Source organism: Chlorocebus sabaeus, chromosome X (assembly GCF_047675955.1).
Source record: "Chlorocebus sabaeus isolate Y175 chromosome X, mChlSab1.0.hap1, whole genome shotgun sequence".
In the NCBI taxonomy this organism is placed as follows: Eukaryota; Metazoa; Chordata; class Mammalia; order Primates; family Cercopithecidae; genus Chlorocebus; species Chlorocebus sabaeus.
Window position 1 is genome coordinate 68,544,966 of NC_132933.1, and position 23,376 is coordinate 68,568,341.

At 33.8% G+C, this 23,376-nt stretch overlaps 1 protein-coding gene across 6 annotated transcripts in view; it reads left to right on the forward strand.

The window, feature by feature from the left end:
- The window catches only part of HDX (highly divergent homeobox), a 180,488-nt gene extending 158,766 nt beyond the window's left edge, over positions 1-21,722 (forward strand). For 4 of the 6 annotated variants that reach the window (XM_007992176.3, XM_073013545.1, XM_037989483.2 and 1 more), the window contains 4 exons: positions 2,180-2,259; positions 5,563-5,646; positions 13,302-13,424; positions 17,608-18,572. In XM_007992176.3, the coding sequence (XP_007990367.1) occupies positions 2,180-2,259; positions 5,563-5,646; positions 13,302-13,424; positions 17,608-17,733 (413 nt within the window). In that variant the 3' untranslated portion in view covers positions 17,734-18,572. Of the gene's footprint in view, positions 1-2,179; positions 2,260-5,562; positions 5,647-13,301; positions 13,425-17,607 lie in introns of all 6 variants that reach the window. The other 2 variants (XR_012091938.1, XM_007992175.3) reach the window with 2 other exon arrangements.
- Positions 21,723-23,376: the final 1,654 nt, after the last annotated feature.

Here is a 23,376-nt window from a genome sequence, read left to right on the forward strand (position 1 = left end):
ACTGGGTAATTTATAAAGAAAAGAGGCTTAATTGGCTCGCAGTTCCGCAGACTGTAAAGGAAGCATGTTGCTGGCTTCTTCTCAGGGAGGCCTCAGGAATTTACAATCATGGCGGAAGGTGAAAGGGAAGCAGGCAGGTCTTACGTGGCTGGAACAGGACGAAGAGGGGTGAGGTGCTACCCACTTTCAACACCAGATCTCTTGAGAACTCACTCACTCTTACAAGAACAGCACCAAAGGGGAAATCTACCCCCATGATCCAATCACCTCCCACCAGGCTCCAACTGCAATATTGGGGATTGCAATTTGACGTGAGATATGGGAGCAGACACAGACCTAAACCATATCAGGGTCTATCCATGTTGTGGCAAATGGCGGGGGGGAAAAACAGTCAAATATATACAGAAACAGAAAAAAAAGAGGTTACCAGGATCAGAATAGGAGGGAGAGGAAATAGGGAAATGCAGGTCAAGTGATAAAAAGTAGCAAATATGTAGTATGAGCAAGTCAAAAGATTTAATATGCAACATGAGGATTACTATTAATAAATGTACTCTATTCAAGATTTTTGCTAAAGGAATATATTATAGCTGCTCATGGGTGGGGATGGGTAACTATGTGAGATAATGGATATGTTAACTTGTTTCATTACAGAAACAATTTATATGTATGTGTGTATGTGTGTATCTTATAACATCATGTTGTATATCTCAAATATACCCCCAAAAATTTAATTTTTAAAAAATATAGCAGAGGAGACAAAAACATTTAAATTGTGTTTGTAGTGGACTTTGCATCAAAATTCTGGTAAGAGTTTTCTGAATATCTTAAACTTGAATTCTCTATATAGTCATATGTGAGTTCCTGGATCAAACACATTTTCCTCTTAATAATTCCCCCATGCTCATACAAGGCACCCTTATATTTCTTTCCATGAAAAGGAATAGACTTAGAAAAATTTGTGAGGGCTGATAAGTATTTTTGTTCTGCTTCCTAAGGTGAAGTAAAATGTCAGTTACCATGAGATCAAGAAATTCTACTAGTATTTATTCAAATAATCTCCACAACATGTCTGTGCCAAAAGAAAAAAGATAGAGAGAGAAGAACATTGCTACCTTGTTTTTTTAAGGGGCTGGTGGAGGGTAATCTGAAACAGAAGGGATTATACATGCAGACACCCTGTGCCTTGAACCAATCAGTTCCCCTAGCTCAGCCTGGAGAGTTTTTTAGTAGTCTGATTTATCTGAATTAATTTATTTCTTTTACTTATTTTCTCATTTTTAGAATATTGAATTTTGATCAGAAAAGGGATACATGTTCATTTTAGAAAGTACTGGGAAATACAATAAAAAATAGAAACAACCCTATTCCTCAATGATAACCCTTCTGAAAATAAGGATGAGGGGATATTTTTGCCACTCTTTTCTCTTAGCATATATACAGAAGTGTGTTTGTACACACATACATTCACAAAACTGGAAATGCTCTGGATTTATGGTTTTATATCATAGATTTGAAAATTATGTTATCACTTTTTCCTTATTTGAATGAGAAACAAATGTTCATTGTAGAAAAATATTTAAACACATATAAGCAAAAAGAAAACAGAAAAATTAAAAATTACCCATAATTCCATCTAGAAATAGTAATGGCAATGTCTTGGTGGAAACAGTCCTAGTGTTTCTCCATGAAAATTTACATATTTGTACAATAAATTTATTTAAATTATATAGTAAAGTTTATATATTTTAAAATAAAATTAATATTATATGTATCCACAAAATAGGTTTTGTTACCTTCATTTTTTCACTTGCCAGTAAACCATGAATATTTTCCTTATCACTACCGTTCTTCTACTTCAATTTTGGTGGCTTCATAATATTTATTATAGAGATAGATTCTAAATTTCTCTATTCCTCCATTGTTAAGGATACAGTTTTTGTCCATTTTTTCAATTACAAATAGGACAGTGGTGACCATCCTTGTATTTGCCCCCATCTCTACTTATTTCTTTAGAATACATCGTTTGAAGTAGAATTGTTCATCAAACGTGTGAAGTGAATTTGCCATTTGTGTCTTTTTATAATAGATAAATTATTTAAATGATCTTGAAAATAGTATTCTCAAGAAAGTTTTGCGAAATGAAAAACGAAATTATGGCTTTTTTTTTTTTCTATAGAAGAGCCCAATGAAGTTGTTCCGAGTGAGGCAAGGGCTCATAAGGAAGAGGACCACCATGCAGTATCTACAGATAATGTGGTATGTACAGTTTGAAATTCTTTTCTCATTACATGGTTGATTTCAAGTCCAAGTATCCAGTTGGTGAAAATATTCTCATTTTCAGAATAAAGTCTTGCTCCACTTCACAAACCAAAACAGAACTATTTCCAGTGAAATTACATATCTTTGAAGGCTTAGTAAATAAAACTTAAAATGTTGTCATTTGTATCACTAATTTTTTGATTGAGGAGATTTGCAAATATAAAAACCCAATACTTGGTACATATATGACATTTTATATATAACATGTTATTTTTCTTATTTTTATTTTTCTTTTTTTTTTCTTTTTTTCTTTTTTTTTTTGAGACGGAGTCTCGCTCTGTCACCCAGGCTGGAGTGCAGTGGCGCGATCTCGGCTCACTGCAACCTCCACCTCCTGGGCTCACGCCATTCTCTGCTTCAGCCTCCCGAGTAGTTGGGACTACAGGCGCCCGCCACCATGCCCGGCTAGTTTTTTTTTTGTATTTTTAGTAGAGACGGGGTTTCACCGTGTTAGCCAAGATGGTCTCGATCTCCTGACCTCATGATCCGCCCGCCTCGGCCTCCCAAAGTGCTGGGATTACAGGCGTGAGCCACCGCGCCTGGCCAACAAGTTATTTTTCTTCAACATGGTTAGCAAAGAACAGATTTCTACCTATTTGACAGATGGCAAAATTAAAACAGAGTTTGGCATGAGATCCTGAAGGAAACCTTTTTTAGTTGTGGCACGTGTATGCAAAAATTTCTGACTCTGAGTTCTCTGTTCAGAACATACCTATCTATGGTGTGTTTGGAACTCTTTTTCCTCCTATTTTTTGTTAAATTGTACTCTAGTTAGTCATCTTAAAAATCACAATATAGGAGGAAAGGTAGTATTAAATGTTTGAATAGCAAATAGAAGCAGGTTGTGCATGGAGTAAAGTGGGTTTTGTGAAAATGTAAACAGATAGTGATGTTCCCTATGCAGCTGTTTTAGCAACATCTGTTTATATTCTGCCCTATCAAGTAATCCTATAATCAAAATGGTATTAAGAGTCAGATATAAAGGGGAATGTCATTGTCCTTTTGTTTTTACTTTTGAATCAGCGTTCTGTGTTTGATTGCAGCCATTAAAAAATAGCCAAATAATTGACCTTTTTTTTTTGTTACAAAATGGCTGTGACTTTAGGGTCTACCTTGACTTTCATTACAAGCATTATTTATTTCACAGCGTAGTCCTGTCACATGTCTTTAATAAAAGTTGAGAGCATAAAATAGTTTTGCTGTTTTTTGTTGTTGTTGTTAAATAACATTAATATATAACAGTGTTTTCTATAAGCAGAATATAGTTTAGGATTTTGTTTTACTGATTTGAGTCCTGGTTGAAGTCAATGTTTGACCCTTCTAACACTAAGTTCAACAAGCATACAGGAAAACAGCTTTGATTATGAGGCAAAGTCATGTTTTTATTAGATAGCTACTAGTAATTGTTTTCCATGGTTATGAATTGTGCTCATCTTAAATTCCACCAACTAATAATCTTCTGCTACATATTTGAGTTTTAGTACTCAAGTCATATACAGTTTACAAATTGAAACATCTTTCCCTTTAAAGACATGCTCATTTTGAGCCTGAATTTCTCTGTGTTGAATCTCCTTTGCAGCGGATATTTGAAGATAATGAATGAAGCCATGGCATGGGATGACTCACAGTCATTTAGGCACCTAATTTTTCAAAAAGCAATTGATTTTTAGAAACAAAACTCCAAACTTTCAAAGGGTAATCTCCTCTGCCTATAACTTTTGAGTGCCCCCAATTATTCATGGATGACAAATCAAACAGGCATATGAGACCTATTTAAATGCACGCATCTATACGGTGGTCTTTGGTGCGTCCCTCCCTGAATTGCCTAGCTCGTTTTTCCCAGAGCCAATCCAAATATGTAGAGAATCTAAAACACATCAAAAAAATATCAAATATGAGGTCTTGGAAGAGCTGACATGATGAAGCCCCAATTTTATAGAGATTAGAATAGAAAACAAAATACTGGATTCATCTCCAGGCAGCAGTAGAAAGTAATTTCACTGCAGCTGTTTTTCTGACTCAAAAGCCTGCAGGACACAAACCCTGTAATAGTATCGTATCCTCATATGCAATATATTAAATATAATCATTCCAAGTTAAGTCGTGACCTTTAATCACCATATATAAATGTATTTGGATGTGTGTGCATATATGTATGTGTGTGTGACACACACACACACACAGACAGGGTAGGAAGCCTGATTTCAAATTCTGCCTACAACATGTTGCTATTTATGTGCTTGTTCTTAAAAGACCGTCTAGTGACTGAATATAGCTTAGTTTTTCCTTTTTTAAAATTTTTCTTTGGGTTGGCAGGGTTTAAATATTTAAAGGCATTTTTTCTTAACTGTATTTTTTACATGTGAAAGAAAAAATTAGAGCTGGTTTTATTTATACCTTTTTTTTCCTTTTTTTTAAAAAAAAAAAAATCATATGATTAGAGAACTTGCCCCCTCATGGTTGGAGCTCATTGATCATTTTTTTTTTCATCAACGCTGAACAGTTTTGTTCATTCTTTCGACAGATATTTAATTAGTATTAGTACCTACTGTGGGCAAGATATTGTACAAACTATGCTATGACTTTTTTTAAAAAAAGCTAAAGATACTTTAATCTGTCTCTCTCCTTTCTCTTTCTCCCTTTTCCTCTCTCTCCACCTCCTCATCCTGTATGTTACTCTTTAATGAAGGAAACAAATCATCGTGATATTTTTATCATTACATCATAGATGCCTGCTTTTAATTAGTTGTCGAGCTAAAGTTGTGCAGTCTGCAGTAAATATTGGAATTTTTAAAAATGGCATTTGATTTTGGAATATGTCATATGCTGACATTTTACATTAGAAGTCACAAAGAGGCATGTGGAAACTTACAAAAGAAAACTATTTCATCAATTGTGTGTTTACCCCCATTAAAATAGACCATCATTACAGGAAGTGAATTTCCTGTCACTGGAGGGTGCTGTTTAAGCAGTCCGCCTGTTTTGTTAGGGATATTGTAAAAAGACATTTTCTATTTTAAATAGTATTAATGTTTTTATTTACCAGTCATCAGTTAAAGGTAGAGGGAGGTGGCTCAGACACACACTATGTGTAACACTGAGGAGCCAGTCAGTTATCAGAGTTCATTCCAGATAATCTAGACTAGACAACCTGAACATTGAATGCATATTTTCTATACATTGCTGAGTGTAGTAAGAATGGCGTGATATATATTTGTAACTTCTCTACTTCTGTTACAGAAAATAGAAATTATTGATGATGAAGAAAGTGACATGATAAGTAATTCTGAAGTAGAACAAGTAAACTCTCTCTTGGATTATAAGGTAGGTAAATTAAAATTATGAATTTATTAAGAGAAGGTATTAAATGAGGCAGAATTTTACAATACCTATGTTACTCCTATTTAATAAGTTAAGCATTCTGAGGCTCTGCATTAATTCTTTCTGGCAACTTGAATATCAGTCAGAGTGCTGATTATTTTAATTATTGCTGTCTGGTTTAGGGGTTATGATCTTAGGCAAAGAGTTTGCTGATTGGAGTAAGTATTGATGGTATATGGCAGGATGGAGGCAGTACTTAGTAGTGGTCAACATGAAATGTATGACAAAGCTTTTCTAAAGCCAAAGTTCATTTTTAAATGATGGTAAAAGGGATTTTTTTTCCAGTGGACTTTAGTAATTTTATCCGAAATTTTTACTTCTTCTGTAGATAATTTTTAAAAATATAATAATATACCTGTTCTAGGAGAAGTTTACAAACAATTTCCAAAGCAAATACAGAATGAATATGAATACAGATGACCTTTTCTTAATGTCATTTGTTACTAAATTGAAAAGCTGCCTTTGACAGAGTGCTATACATATATTTTTTATTAAATCTGAACATAATCTATTAGTCTGTATGTCAATATATTTTCTGCATAGATTTATAAAAGCTGTCCCTTTGATAATGATTATTATATCTTACTAGGTAACTTTGGGGCCTTCTGAAATTTTGGCCACACAGCCCTTTTCATACACAAAAGTTCTTGTCATGAAATGCCATCAGTGTTCAAAGCAGAGATTAGTAATGTTAAAATGTTAACAGAAAATAGTATTTAATCAGAAAGTACAACAGCTGTCATTTCCTCAAAAGTCTTTTCAGTTTTACTATAATTGAAATGCATGCCATCCAACAGATTCTGTTTTCCAAATATTCATAACATGTCAAGCTTTAAAATATTGAATATTGTAAACACAGAAGGGAAATATCTTTTGAAATGTATTTCCTAAATGGTCAAAGAACTGATAAAATCCTATGTTTCGACTGTATTTCCAACTAACAGAATTATAAATTTGTTGGTTCTGAAATACAAGAGATTATGATAATCTCTCCTACATGGCCATGTAATATTTCTGAATGCCCAGTTCAGGATTACAATGTCTCTGCATGCCACAACTTGGCACAGGTTGTGGAAACTGCAGACGAAAGGACTGGATTGCACAGCTGTTAAGTGTACTCCTCTTAGCATTCTCAAATATGTCAAAGAGGGTTGGGCCCAGGACTCAGAGGATTCTTTCCAAGACCTCTCGCCTCTTGGGTGGCAGTCTACTTGAAAAGGTTTGGTGCTAAAAACCAGAGTAGGGCAGGGCAGAGTGTCTAGTCCAGAAATGTTTGCTAATATTTTCATTGAACTCTAAAGAGCATTGTATCAATCCAGTGTTTTCCATTGTAATAAATTCTGTGGAAACAAGGGGTCATTTACTGCCCCATTAGGGATTTTCTTATATGTTTTATATAATTGCCTCTGTCTTGGCAGTTCCATAAAGTTATTTTCTTTAATTTTCAAAATTCAGCACCTATATAGAAAATATATCTTTTTGTAATTATGATTTTAAAATTTTTCAACTCATCTCACATGAACTTTGTTACTTCTAAAGGAAAGGTAAGCAAAACCTCATATAGCAGTTTTTGTTACTGATGTCAAGACGTTGGTTTTAAAAAGCCCTGCCAGTTTAGTAATTTAATCTGTCTTCAGAGAAAATGTTGTACCCCTTGGTATACACATACTAGTGTTTCTTGTTTGGGGATGAAAACCACATTGTTGATATCTTAAGTACCATTATGCATCGCTTAATGATGGGGATAAATTCTGAGAAACCCATTGTTAGGCAATTTTGTCATTGTGCAAAACATCATAGAGTATACTTACACAGACCTAGATGTATATAGCCTACTACATACCTAGCGTATATGATATAGCCTATTGCTTCTAGGCTACAAACCTGTACAGCATGTCACTGTATTGAATACTGTAGGCAATTGGAACACAAAGGTAAGTATTGTGTATCTTACAATAGAGAAGTTAATCATTGTACTATGACGTTATGATGGCTACAGCGTCACTAAGTGATAGAAATTTTTCAGCTCCATTATAATTTTATGGGATGATTGTCATTATATGTAGCACATTGTTGACTGAAACGTTGTTATACAGCACATGATGATATATTCATCATAAACTTCTTGTGAGAAGAGACTTACTTTATTCACCTATGTGTTACCTGGTTGAGAGCCTGTCTCATAACTGTTCAAGTATAACTATAGTTATAGTAATTGCTGAGTGAGTGAACAAATGACTTAATTTATCTTTGGAAATAATTTTAAAACTATTATGCAAGTACTCATTTACATAAAATCAGGAGCTGGATCATTGTATTTTTTCCCCTACACTGAATTATTCAGTCTGTCATTCTTGGGATTTCATGTAGCAAACTGAAAGAATGTTTCCAATGGTGCATTTGACACTTATTACTATGCAACCATCAATACTCATTTTGGTCATAGTGGAGTTTTTGGTTGAGATACATCACCAGAAATTCATGTTCTTCAGAATTCTAACTAACACAAAATGTTTATGAGATACGTTGATGGGCTCAGTACCTGAGGCAGGGGTAACTGCATCATAAAATAGCACCTCAGACTTGGCAGACATTAGTAGCTTGCTCAGATATCAAAGCTCTGGTCAATGTGGAACCTGGAGTTCTCCTTACTATCATCTTGAAAAAGAATTAACAAAGCTTACTCAAAATGTAGGTAGGACTTTAACAACAATAAAAATAAGATAGATCTTGTTTTATGAAATTCAGTAACTGATGTTATGATACTAGTTCCTCTCACAAGCATTGATTTACTTAGAAAATCTGGAAAGTACACATAAATTACTGCCTATTATCTAGGAAGTATTTAATAGGCTTGCAAAGCAGCTCTGTGAAGAAAATGTCTGCAATATTAAATTATCTTAAAGCTGTTTGTATTTTCCAAACATTGCATAAATATCGAGGAGGAGAAATATTTGCATGGAGAAGTAGAAGTCTGCATATCAAAAGATGCTTCATGACTTCTGTAAATGTGAATTAATGTTTCCCAATACACTGTGAATGCAGCTAAGAAGGACTGTGCATTCAAACCACATACTACTATAATGATAACGTATATCTCCTGTATTAGAAAAGACTTCCTGGTCAGCACTTTACTAATACTACTGCTCCGACAATGAATACTAATAAAGCAAAGGCTTAAAATTAGTAAAATATATCATGACAGGAGTATGTTGAATTTTATTATAATGCTTACTTATAATTTAGATTTTTATAGAGTTCCTCTGGATAAGGAATTTCACTTGTACAGATGATTCACTTGATATTAAATGGTCTGAGAAGAAGCAGTTTTATCAGGTAAAAAAAGCTTTTAACTAAGCTGATAAAATAAATGGTATAGTAAACATCTTAATAGACTGGGTATGATAAATTCTACAGCATCCTCTCAATTGAAGCAATAAAAATACCCATAGAACCAATTAATTGTAATATACTTTAATTTGGTTTTCTGAACAAATGCTGTTAAAAGTCCTGCTATGATTTTGAGACCAGTTTGCTAGATGCAAAGAATAATCATTGCCTACTTTCATTTTTTTTGAAATGGTAACTGGCTGATTATTTATTTACAATAATTTTTACTTTTTAATTTTAAACTGACAAGATTTGTGTATATTTATAGGGTACAAAATGCTGTTATGATTTATGAATACAAGGTGGATTAATTAAATCAAGCTACATAACATATCCATCACCACAAATTACCATATTTTGTGGTGAAAACATATCAACTTTTCTCATAGTGATTTTGAAATGAACAATATATTATTATTATTTACCATATTCATCATTCATACAATTCAGCATATAAAAATATTTTGTTGTTTGAAAAAACATGGACAGAATTGGAGAACATTATGATAAATGAAATAAGCCAGGAACAGAAAGACTCCCACCATGTTCTCATTTATGTGCGCAATAAAAAACAATCAAATTCAAACAAGCAGAGAGTAGAATGGTGGTTACCAAGGGCTTGCGGGAAATTGGGAAATAAGGGAATGATGGTCAGAGGTTACAAAGTGTCAGTTAGACAGAAGGAAAAGATTTTGTTTCGCCCCTTTGGGATAGACTTTATTTTTAGCCAGGTTAATTCATGCATAATTTTCATACAATAAAATTCCTCTTCTTAAGTATACAGTTAGATGAGTTTTGACAGGTGGACGTAGTTGTGTAAACACCACCATAATTTGTTTATTCACCTGCTAATGAAGTCTTGAACTGCTTCTGGTTTGGGACTATTATAAATAAACCTGCTATGAATATTGATAAGTCTTTTTATGACATGTGCTTTCATTTATCTTGGGCAAATACCTCAAAGTAGGATTGCTGAGTCTTATGTTAAGAAAAATTATGTTGAATTTCATAAGAAATTGCCAAAATATTTTCCAAAGTAGCTGTACCATTTACACTTTCACCAAAAATGTATGTATTAATAAACCAAAAATAAAATTCTAAGTCCCTAAACCATCTGAATGAACCCTCCCTCTTGGCCAAGGGCATTCCAAAGTTAATCTGAAAAATTAGTTCAGGCCATGATGGGAATGGCAATCTGGCCATGCCTCATCATATCTTCCTCCCGTTTAGAATTACTGATAAAACAGATTCTTTAAGTCTGATAAGAAACACTTACAATCTATTCTCTCTGAAGCCTGCTATCTGGAGCCTTCATCTGCAAGATAAAATCTTGGTCTCCACAACCCCTAATCATAACTCAGACATTCCTTTCTATTGATAACTCTTTCAAGAAATTGCCATTCAGAAAATCTTTGAATCTGTGTTTAACCTGAAAGTCTCTGCTTCCAGTTGCCCCTCCTTTCTGAACCAAACCAATGTATAACTTACAAATATAGATTTATGCCTTGTGTCTTTCTAAAATGTAAAAAATCAAGTGGTGGCCCAACCACTTTGGGCACATTTCTCAAGATCTCCTGAGAGTTGTGTTACAGGCCTTTGGTCACTCATATTTGGCTCAGAATCAATCTCTTCAAGCATTTTGCAGAGGTGGACACCTTTTGTCAACATGTATGAGACTTCTAATTGCTCCACATTCTTGTCAGCACTTGGTATTGTCAATCTCTTTAACTTTAACTATTGTAATATGTCAGTAGTAGTATCTCTTTGTAATATGTCAGCAGTAGTACTGACATATTGTAATATGTCAGTAGTTTTAATCTGTATTTCTTTAAGGACAAATGACATTAAGCATATTTTCATGTGCTTATTAGTCATTCAGATACTTTATTTGATGAAGAGTGTGTTCAGATATTTTGCTTTTTACTTTGTTGCTCATCTCATAATTGAGTTGTAAGTTCTTTATGTATTCTGAATCCAAGTGCTTTGTCAGATGTATGGTTTGAAAATATTTTCTCCCTATATATGGCTTTATTTTTTATTTTCTTTACAATATATTTTAAAGAGCAAAGTTGCTTTTTGTATTGTTTTGTTTTGTTTGTTGACATAGGGTCTCACTCTCACCGAGACTGAAGTGCGGTGGTGTGATCATGGCTCACCGCAACCTCAAACTCTTGGGCTCAAGCAGTCCTCTTGTTTCAGCCTCCTGAATAGCTAGGACTATAGCTGCATGCCACCACACCATACCATGTCAGGCTATATATATATATATATATATATTTGGTAGAGACAGGGTCTTGCTATGTTGCCCAGGCTGGTTTAAAACTCCTGACCTCATTTTATAAAATAGGTCTTTCTTGAGGCTAGGCACAATAATGTATCCCAGTAATACCAACACTTTGGGAGACTGATGTGGGAGGATCGCTTGAGACCATGAGTTCAAGACCGGCCTGGGCAAAATAGGGAGATCCCATTTCTACAAAAAAGTTAAAAAACAATTAGCCAGGGATGGTGGTGCATACCTGTAGTCTAGCTAATGAGGTGAGAAGATCTCTTGAGCACAGTAGTTCAAGGTGGCAGTGAGCTATGATTGTACCACTGCACTCCAGTATGGGCAACAGAGCAAGTCCCTGTCTTTAAATAAATAAATAAATAAATAAAATTGATTTAACTAAATAAATTAAAATAAAAGTTTTCTTTTTTTTAAGTTCCATAATTTTTGTGTTCTATTTAAGGAACTTTTTGCCTAACCCAAGGTAACAAAGATTTTCTCCTCTCTTTTCCTCTAAAAGTTTCAGTTTTATTATGCATTTTAGCTTTAGGTCTATGATCCATGTCTTGTTACATTTTGCCTATGATGTGAGGTAAGGGTTGATAATTTTTTTTTTTTTTTGCATGTGGATTGACATTTGTTTAACCACTGTTTGTTGAAAAACAATACTTTATCTATTGGGTGACCTCAGCGCCTTTGTTGAAAATCAATCGACCATTTTTGTGGGGATTTTTTTCTCATCTCTATTTTTTTCTATCGGTTGATATGTCTACCCTTATGCAATACCATCCTTTCCTGATTACCGTGGCTTTTATAGTAAATCTATTCAGAGCACTTTCATGGTCATTATCTTATTTGAGTGTTAGAGCCCTCAAAGCTAGAACTATCAGGGAGTACCAGTGTAATAACCATTTTACTGATGAGTAAAGAGTGTCACCCACCCAAGTTTGCAGTTATCAGTAGACCTGGCACTAGAATACTCCCAAATATTAGTCTAGTTTTTTTACCTATGCAACTAGCAAGAATAGTAAAGAGTAACTGATTCTTACACCAATGGTACACAGTGGTACATTTTCAGATTTTTTGGAATAACAGACTCCTACTTAATCTGTGGAGGCTCAGCAAACAACTTAAGACAGTCTTAGTAATTTCAGGTTCTTCTTTGTGCAAATTAACCATTTAAGTTCTGAGTAGTTGGCTTTCTGAATGGCAAATTCAACATTACTGTGTCTGCTATTGCTTTTTGGGTTAATTGGACTCCGTCTATTCCCAATTTTTTTTTTTTTTTTTTTTTTTTTTTTTTTTTTTTTTTTTTTTTTTTTTTGAGACGGAGTCTCACTCTTGCTGCCCAGGCTGGAATGCAGCAGCGTGATCTCCACTCACTACAACCTCTGTCTGCCTCCCGGGTTCAAGTGATTCTTCTGCCTTAGCCTCCTGAGTAGCTTGGACTACAGGCACATGCCGCCACGCACGACTAATTTTTGTGTTTTTAGTAGAGATGGGGTTTCACCATGTTGGCCAGGCTGGTCTCAAACTCCTGACCTCAGGTGCTCCGCCCATCTCTGCCTCCCAAAGTGCTGGGATTACAGGTGTGAGCCATGCGCCCAGCCTTTATTCTTAATCTTAATCTAAATGCCAATTAGGCTTGATAGAGGAGGGGTCTTTCCAAGAAGGGAGCTGTTTTTTGGTTTTTCTCTTACTGGAACTGATTGGATTGGTTTTTGATCTTAAAAATTGTTTTCTATAGTGATTTGTTTAAAAGGCAGCCTATGACTAATAGGATCATTTTCTTCCATACTTTGTATTCCTTTATGTTAACATTTTGTTTTCTTTATTGTCCTTCTTATTTGATGGTTTTTAAGAATTTTATTGTGCATCAAACATGTACACTCCTAGGTTTACATAAGGTAATTGTATCATTTGATATTTTCTCTTTCAGAATGAAGAAGTCAAATTCATTGAAAATGAGCTAGAGATTCAAAAGCAAAAATACTTTAAACTTCAGACTTTTGTCAGAAGCTTGATATTAGCTATGAAAGCTGACGATAAGGAACAACAGCAGGTAGGTCCCAGGAGAGAGTAGTAAGCTGCAATGTATCAAGTTGAAAAATGGTATGTCACACTTGGGTTCTTCATATATTTTCATTTTTATACTTCATTTGTGTTTGGCATGGAGGAAATATTTGTTATTTCATGACCTTTGCAAAACAGTTTTCTTGAGAATAGCTGCTCAGGTTTTGAATGCTGCTTCAGTGGAAAATCAAAATAATTGAATAACATGCTTTTAATTTCAGGTTAGTCTTTAGGTGGGAAAAATAATTTTAAAATTAATTTCAAAGAAATTTCTGAAAATATTGATAGAGACTGGGCTACCCTAACTAGAGAGGCACATATTTTGGGACCTTTTGTGAATGAAAGAGTTAAAGCATTTCTTTGCCTCTCTTCTGGATCTTAATTTCTTTTAACCTTCACTACAGTTCACAGATGTTTGGACATCTTCTGTTCTGTAATGTGTTGCTCATCACTAAGAAAATATGAAATTACTTTGTGAAATTCTTTGTTTCCACAGTGCATCACTTACTTTCCCCAATTTAAGTATTTGAGCATTTGAATTTTTGACTCCAAAGATGAAATTTACTGTCTTTTGCATGTTGATGTGGGTTTTTGTTTACCAGTTCCTCCCAAATTACATTTCGTGTCTCAAATATTCATGTGAAATCTATATAATAATTTGTTAAGCCTGCTAAAAACTATAGAATTATAATAAATATTCCATTTAATATTAAATTATACCAAATTTTCATTTGAACTATATGCCATTATGCTGATTCCTTGTCACAGTTCTATAGGAGTGGTGTGAGACACAGGTAACCCTTATCTTATTTAGGAAACAGTCTCAGAGGTTTTTATTCATCAAGGAACATCAGGAGTACAAATATTCATCTCTTACATCAAAGAAAGACAGCATGTATATAGCCCACCCCAGATATCCCTAAGGAAAAAGATTAAAGCCATAGCATCATATAAGCCTCCTGTTTTTTTTAATGAAATAGCCTTTATATATTTTATTGAAGTGCTGAACCACAAAATTGAAACTAATGAATTTACTCATGAGGCTCAAATCACATGTATATTATGTGTCAAGTTTTATGAATTTTACTCCCTGTGCACCCCATCACACACACACACAGACATTCCAAGACAGTAGCTTTCATTTATCTTTGCCAGCTTAATTTAAGCATATTGGTTTATTATGTGAGTTATGTATATTCTGTGACATACTGAAAATGTGTTTATTTTTTAGAAACCTAAAATGCAGATTTTAAATGAATAGGGGAGGTAGTTTTTAACATGGTTCCAAGAGTATTGTAAGTTTTAAATAACTGTGAATAAACAAAATTAGGTACAAGCAGAGGAATAACTTGAAATGTGGCCCTTGTTTTGAAAGTCATAGCATGGTTATGAATTCAGAGTTATATGGCCAAGTAACTAGCAAGTTTCTGTGTCTCTTGACATCTAGGAATAGTACACAGACTCCATTTTATTTCCTAATTCTAACCTCATTCCTGGTTTGGTTCTTTTCCCAATACCAATAACAAATAAGAAGTGTAACTAATGTGCATTTTTATTTTTCTCTTCCTCTTCTACTTTCCCTCTGATTAAAGACTAATAAATTAGTATATGGACAAAAGTTGGCTGAAAGAGAACATGATTCAAAAATTGTAGTGAGCTTTATAGCCAGTATAATCAGCACCAAATAGAAACTACTAATTTGTATAACTAAGAATGAGTATAATGAATCTCAGAATATGGTCACAAAATATAGAAGACACGAATAGTAGTCCAAAAAAGTTATCTAGGTAATTACTTAAACTACTGATCTTTACATCATGAAATATTTATGGGTTTATTTCTGGAATTAATTTTATTCTACCTTATAAAAGACAACCATGTGTCACTGGTTTTTAATTTTAAAACAAATTTCCAGTGTTCTTTCATTAATCTTGATTTATGTAAGTTGAGTGAGATGTGTGGTCCATAGAATATTTTGGACCATTGAAGTAGTCCAGGGTTTACAAAATGTGATAGTCTTTGACTGAAACACTAGATTACCCAAAGATTTTGTTGTTGTTGTTGTTTAAATCAGTTAGCCACTTTAAAATCAAAGTAATATTTTCAGCATTATACTTAGTCATTTGCTGTGGTCTTGCTTCTGCTAATTCACTGTGTGTTCCTAGCCAGATCAATAGCCTTTCTTGAACTTCAATTTCTCCACTTTGCGAGTGGGATAAGAATGATTAATACTACAGAAATTGATATTCATACCATAGGGTCTAGAATAAGTGTTATGGAAACTGATCATATGGAAAATGTTTTAATCTCTTGGGAAAAATGACAGTAGGTCAGAACCTGAAGATAGTTGTCATTTATGAAACATTCGTAATAAAGAAAGTTAATTGTATTCACCTTAGTATCTGTGAAAATGGCAGTTCCAACAACTGTTATAATCCAAAGATTTTTTTTCAGTTGCAAATCTAGTAAGATACTGAAAGAAGAATTCTAAAGTGGACCACATGTATTAGTAGTGCCCCATGCTGCCTCAGATATTAAAATTTTTGTATATTTTTACTGCACTCATTTTACTCAGTCAACTACTTATAATGCAGTAACAAAGAAATAAATAACAATGCTTCTCTGATTTGTAATCTCCCCACTAAAAATTAGAATATCATTAAATCTCATTATCTTGACTGTCTGACTCTAAGCACATGTTTAGTGAATGTTAATTTGAACACTTTCTCCTCTTTAATATGGCATCTTCAAAATTGCAAAGTGAGCTAAATCTGTGATGTATTTCACATAGAATGATCAGCCAACGTCAGAAAAGGCCCCATTGCGCTGGGACTGGTTTAGTGGTAAAACACTTTTCTAGGAGAAAATGACTCTGTGTCGTGTGTCGTATTACTGAAATCTAGCAACTTAGAAAGCATGCATTACCTTTAAGTTAGTTTACTGTGTATATACTCTCAGTTCCAGCAATAAATTTATGAGAAATTTAATTTTATAAAATAAATAATAACAGCTTGTCTGCCAGATAGGGGTTAGTCTTCCCTTACATAGCCTGATAAAAATGAGAATGTTTTTATCTTGCCTCTGTGCTACAAGACAAGGAGTACAGGATTTGCAGCTGCCACTTCTTTTAATAAAGAGAATGAGTGCATACTGTCTTATTTCAGCAGTGGATTTCATATATTCTCCAACATGCCCTTTCTGTTCCTTAATTGGGTAGTGACAAGCTTTTATCTGTTCCTGTTCCCTTGGTCCTTATTTACCACTGCACCCAAAGCCCACATTACAAGTAATACTGTCTAAAAATTGTCAGATATGCTACATTATTCTTAGTATTGGAAGCAGCAAATCAGTCATTAAGTTCAAAATTCCTCGTGGTCAAGTGAACATCAGCATTGTCAGCCGCATAAAACTTGATCAATCATTTATTTCTTTAGTATGGGTGCATGTTCTCCAACTTCAGATAAAACAATTAGCCCATGACAAAGCTTAGTTTATCGTCATTGAATTATCCTTATTACTCAAACAGAGAAATGAGTAGCCCTCCAGATACATCATTTCTACAGATAGATCCACTGATTCCGCTGTGCTCTGGTGGGTGCCTGACCATCTGTAGGTATGAACATAGCCTTAGGAAAGAAAAAATAAAATTACTTGGTCTTTTCAAGTTGTTAAAATTTAATCTAAAGTAAAATAGCTCAACGTTTTTCCGAACTGCTAAGTTCTTTCTCCCACTGAAGAACAAAATAGTGTTTTTTTAAATGCAGTCTCCTACGAAGGACAGCATAACTGGCATGAATATTTTAACAAAGAACGCAATTTTAAATCCCTTAAACAGCGATCAATGCACACTCCAAACTAGTATGAAAATCACTAACCTCAAACACTTCAAAGCACTTGGTTCAGAAGAGTTGCTCATTTCCCTCTTAATTTTCCCTTTGTAAAGGTTCCACTCTACACAATTCACACTTTCAACATCTACAATTTTGTTACTTTCTTAATAATGTATGAAGAATTTTTCTTTTAGGTAAGGTATTGTCTAAGATCCAGAAGTATAAATTATTCTTTAAATCCAAAAAGATAATTCACCATGAGAGGACTACAACTATTAACATAAAATTGGAAAACAATCTATCCACATACTAATTCAAAAATATCAATTTTTTTTTATTCAGGCACTGCTGTCAGATTTACCTCCCGAATTAGAAGAAATGGATTTCAATCATGCCTCGCTGGAGCCTGATGATACCTCATTCAGTGTATCTTCTTTATCAGAGAAAAATGTCTCAGAAAGTTTGTGATTTCAGTTGGAGGGAATGTATGATACAGCCTTTTGGCTTCGTAACAGGTGTGCATTTCAAGATAACTGCATTCTGTTGCCCTGGTATTCTTTAGTTGGGAAAACACATTGTTGAAACGGACATATTCTATGAAGAATGTACAAGATATAATGGCTACAGTGCAAAAAATGTAGGTGAAATTTAAAAGCATTGTTTGAGAGAGTATTTTTTTAACTGATGGAACTCTGGAAAAAATGTATATTTAAGTTTCAGCAGTTTAACCCTGAAACTTGTTATGTCTAATTTCTAACCAGAGACAAAATAACTAAAGACATTTCAGCATTGCTTATCAAGTTGCTACAGCTTGATTAGTCTTGTTTTTGTAGCCATTACATCTTCTTTCTTCTTCTCTGCTTTTCCTATCATCCACATACACTTTTTCTCAGGAAAGTGGACTGAACATTTAAAACAAAACTTTAAAAAAGTATTTAACTCATTATTTAATGAGTTCTCTGATTTATTTTTTAACCCCTATGAGAATTCGACTTAAGCTAATGATTGAAAATTGAAATGATTACAGGTATGTAATTGTAAATTGCTGGTGTTCTTCTATTATCTAACCCAAATATTTGTGTGGGGTTGGGGAAGCACAATGGAAAGGTAATTTAACCAACATAAAGTCAAATAAATTACGAAGTGTACAGAAACAAAATGTTGTCAAAATTAGTCTTGATGGGGATTCTTCATTACTACAAATGACAAATATTGATACAATTGACATTCTAGTAGTAAATTTGTATAACTGAGTTAGATGAAGTGTTACACAAATATTTTAAATTTATCACCATCTTTATAATTCTTTTTTAGTTCTTACATGTTATGAAACAGGAAGTCAAGGTAAGCTGCTGAGATTTTTTTAAAATGTAGTCATTCAGCTTTGCCACAAAATTTACCTCATTTCCATATGAGGCCTGTACAGAGCCATCAGCCAAGGATAGTATTCAAAAAGAGTTATACTACTTTGGTTGTAAATCACAGTCTTCTGAATTCCCTGAATACTATTCTATGAGTACACACCTAAAATGGGCAAGCTACCCAGTTGTTCTATTAGTAGGTACCAGATGGCAACATACTGTAGACTGTTCTTTGCAGTTCTTCCTTTCCGGAGTACCAGATGGTATTACCAAGACCCATAGAAGAAAAAATATCACTTTCTCCCTAAGCTCACAGTGTCATATATTTATGACTTGGCAGTGTGCAATTGTGTTGCATGGTTAAATTACTATCTATACCTAAAAGATTAATGAAGTAGCTAGATGGCTGTTTTGGTCATCAAGTTTCTGTTTCCAATTTGTTTTTAATTTTTGTGGGTACATAGTAGGTATTCGGATATTTTTAAAATTTGTAATTAGAGCCAAATTTGATCTTGAAATTTACTAATACCAACTTATGAACACAGAAAGGCAGTCATAAATATCTTTAACCCTGAAGTGTCCCATCCTCCCACACACACAAATAGGTAAAGTCCCACTGATAGTCTCATTTTGTCACTTCTTTGTTTATATTGCTGCCATACCACTGATATGGTTCCTTTGTTAATAAGAATATTTCGGTGTTCAGATATGCTTACTTGAGCCATATGGAGTTTTGCAAACAGTGGTTAGTATTTCTTGCTGACAAGCCAAATTCCATTCAGAGAAAGCAGCACAGAGTAACAGAACCTCAGATATTATGATTAAATGTACCAGTCACACCAATTCCTCCATGAGACAAAGAGTCGCCCCCATATACAGCAAATTTAGAAACCACTTCTTAAGTAGCATGAACAAATTCCAGGTCTTCAAGTCTCTCCGAGAGTCTGCTTCATAGTTATTGAGTTTATCTTTCAAATATAATTACTTCTGCTTCAATTTAAGCCCCTTCTTATTTGGTTCTCATTGCAAATTAAGTATAGGTATACTGTCTCCTATAACTTTTAACACTATAGATTGTATTTGTCACACATCAGCCATTAGTCACTAAATCGAAAAATACTTGTTGAGCTCCTGCTATAGAGAAGACACTGTGCTGGACACTGGTTTTCTCAGCAAACTGTAAACTTCACAAATAATTATTTCTTGTTAACATCTTCTATGATATTAATAAATCTTATTTAAATAGAATTTTTAATAGATTTAAGGTTCTGCTAGGTGTGATTCTTAGAAGGATTTCTAGTCTACAATTTTAGAGAAAGCATAGATGATCTTTTTGTCTGTTTAAAGTTTCATCAAAACAGAAACTATATAAATCGTAACAATACATTTAGAACTCCTTTTGACTTGAAATTTGTGTTTCAGCACCAGAATGTTTTCCTTCACCATCACTGGAATTAAAACACTTCTAAAATGAAATGTGGCTGTTCTGTACCAAGAACCAAAGGAAATACCTGTATCTATAGAAAAAGAACCATAATTGCCAGATTGAAATTATGCATGGTAGATTTTGAAAAAGATGTCAAGGTCAAGCTTTGAAAAGTTGTTATGAAGAAAGTATATTTTTTGCATATGTAGATAGGAGTTGGTTTTGAGATATGTTAGAGCAGGAAAAATTATCAGCTTATAATTACTCTTGTGAACATCTTCATGGTTGGGGATAAAAATTAACTAACTAGTGTTTCCTTCTTTAGGGCTTTGAGAGTATTAAAACAGATCTTACTATCTGAAGGCTCTCTCAGGGAGACAGAAGCCAATGTGGAAACAAAACAAAACAAAACAAAAAACACTTCTTTTTTCTTTCAACTACATTTCTATGTCTGCTTTAAGCTTAGAATAGCCAAGCAGTTTTTAAGCCAGAGATGTGTATGTAAGAGCACTTACCTTCCAAAATGTGTACATACAAACAAAAAGGAAGGTATTTTCTTCTTTTCAGCCAAGCTAAACTTATTCACAAGAAAATGCGAATTGCAATTGCTCTGGAGAATAGGAAAATTCGCACATGCAAAGAAAACCTTAAAAGAAAATTGGCCTCTTCATGGAAACTGGGGATATTTTGTTGTAAGGTCAGTTATCAACAGCAGGATTGTTGTATTGCCATTATAAGCATGTGATAGAAATGTTTGTTATTGTTGGAGAAGAAAAGGCTGAGACCCAATTATACTCTGTACTCTTTATTCGACCAAGACCGCAAAAGATGTCAAAGAAGCCATTTCTCCAAAGACAGCAACATCTATTGTGAGGCACTTTCATATTCAGCAGTCTGTAAGTTTGTAGAAGAAAACCTAAGTGGTGAATTTAAAATAATTCTTGGCTCTAAAATTAACTTTGTTGCCTTTTTGGTGGGAGTGGTGGGAATCGGATTCAGCCCATTTCCAAGGGATAGTTTCCTCATCTCGGACAAATAGTTTGTGATCATTTTTAAAAGACATTCTGAAAACTTTAACTCCTGCCCTTCTTCCATATTACAGTTGTGTTATTCCAGAAATTTTGTCTGCTTTTTTAATATATTAGATTTTCATTCAGATCTTAAACATGCAAACATGTGATAGGCTAGCTTTTTAAGGGAGTTATCCGTACCACTGTATCTAAATGTTAGGTAAATGGGTAGATTTCTCTTTGAAGTTGGTATTTTCCTTGGCAGACAGCACTGTATCATGCTCTTCACCAAGCTATGCTCTGTAATGCTATAATCAAGGAGGCTACTAACTTGTGAACCTGCAGTCTACACACCATTGCTGAAAACAGACTTTGATAAAGAGCAGATTTGCTAGCGGGAAAAAAGAATAAAGTGATATTTTCATGCAAATATAATTAAAATTATTTCATTAAAATATATACTGAGTGTATATTGCTCCACATTGAAATTTTATTTTGCATTAACTTGTTAAGTAATTAATTTTAGCAATCCTGCATCCCATTTTACTAGTACTACCTCTGAAATATACTGTCACCTTAAAACCACATCAGACTGTAATGTGAATTTTTGTAGAGTTTTTATTTAAACTTTTATAGAGGCAATAAATGATTTCCAACTAACAGACATCTATTTCTTTATTTTAATATTTATTTTTATAAGCCTTTGTGTTGTAAGCACTTTCCCCTTTAAAAGTGGATTATTTTCTCCCCGAACTACGGTTGTGATAAAATGAAAAATGAAGAGAATAATAAGGTATTGGGGGTCAAAGAAGGGAGAAAATGGAGTGCTCATGTGGAAACTGAGTTGATTTCCAAGCTGACATGTGTACTGTCCTTAACTGACTTTACTTAACTCCAATACCAGTGGAATAAAGTGAATATTTTGTAATAGACAACAAATATGTTCGGGATATTATATTTAAATGGTAACATCAGCAAGTAAATTGCCACAGTATAACAGAGTGTTATTTTTACAAGAGTTTTTTTGTTTGTTTGTTTGTTTTGTTTTAATGTGGCGATTTTGCATCTAACTTTTCCTGGTTATCTTAGAAACTGGTTGAGCATGCTTTTAATTTGTGTGAAATATGCCCATGCCTTGTCAAAGCCTTTACCAATTAAAACTCTTCATGTTACCTAACTAGTGGGGAAGGAATGAGAAAGGGCAAGTGGTATGTTTTAATTAGCAAAACAGCAGTTTTTCTTCCCAGTTGGTAAATTTTCAAAAACATTGCAAGGGGTGAATCACATACAAATATGCATCTCAAATGACTGACGTCTTTCTCAGATCTGCAAAATTATTGACTTAAGATGGTGAAATCATTTCATTTTTGATAAGTGAATGAGTATCATTGCAAATCTATTTAAAAGACAAGTCAATGGATGAGTAGCTCGTAAGATTGAATATTTTTCACATCAAATGAAACTAAAGAAGTTTCACTTGTTTGTTTATATTTCTTTATCAAAGTAATGAATGTTCATTGCAGAAATTTTAGAAAATGTAGAAAATATATTAAAAAACAGAACCACTTGTAATCCCATCACCCGGTAAGAATCATTATTACATTTTAGAATATTTAATTCCAGTCATTTCTTCTGCATATTATATTCTCAAATATATATTTACAAAACTGGAATTGTGCTGAATATGAAGATGTGTTCTGCTTTTTCTCTTAAAAAATGTATTGAGAGCATTTTCCCATGTGAATATGTCACAAAGGTATTTCCCCCCAATTACATTTGGACTCAGAGGGGGAAAACTTTTTTTTGTTTGTTTGTCTTTGTTTGTTTGCTTGTTTTTAAGCATTTTATTCATCTGAGGTTATTTTTCCCTTTTTTTTTATTTTTTGAATTATTGTTGGTACATAGTAGGTGTGTATATTTAAGGGGTACACGACATGTTATGATACAGGCTTGCAGTGTGAAATAGGCACATCATGGAAAATGAGGTATCTGTCCCCTCAAGCATTTATCCTTTGAGTTACAAACAATCCAATTACACTCTTTGTGTTATTTTAAAATATACAATTAAGATATTATTAACTATGTCACCCTATTGTGCTATCAAATAGTAGGTCTTATTTGTTATATCTAATTATTTATTTTCTGTACTGGTTAACCATTCCCACTTACTACACCCCACCTCCCAGCCCACCACTACCCTTCCCAGCTTCTGGTAACCATCCTACTCTCTATGTCCATGAGTCCAATTGTTTTGATGTTTAGATCCCACAAATAAGTGAGAACATGTGATGTTTGTCTTTTTGTGCCTGGCTTA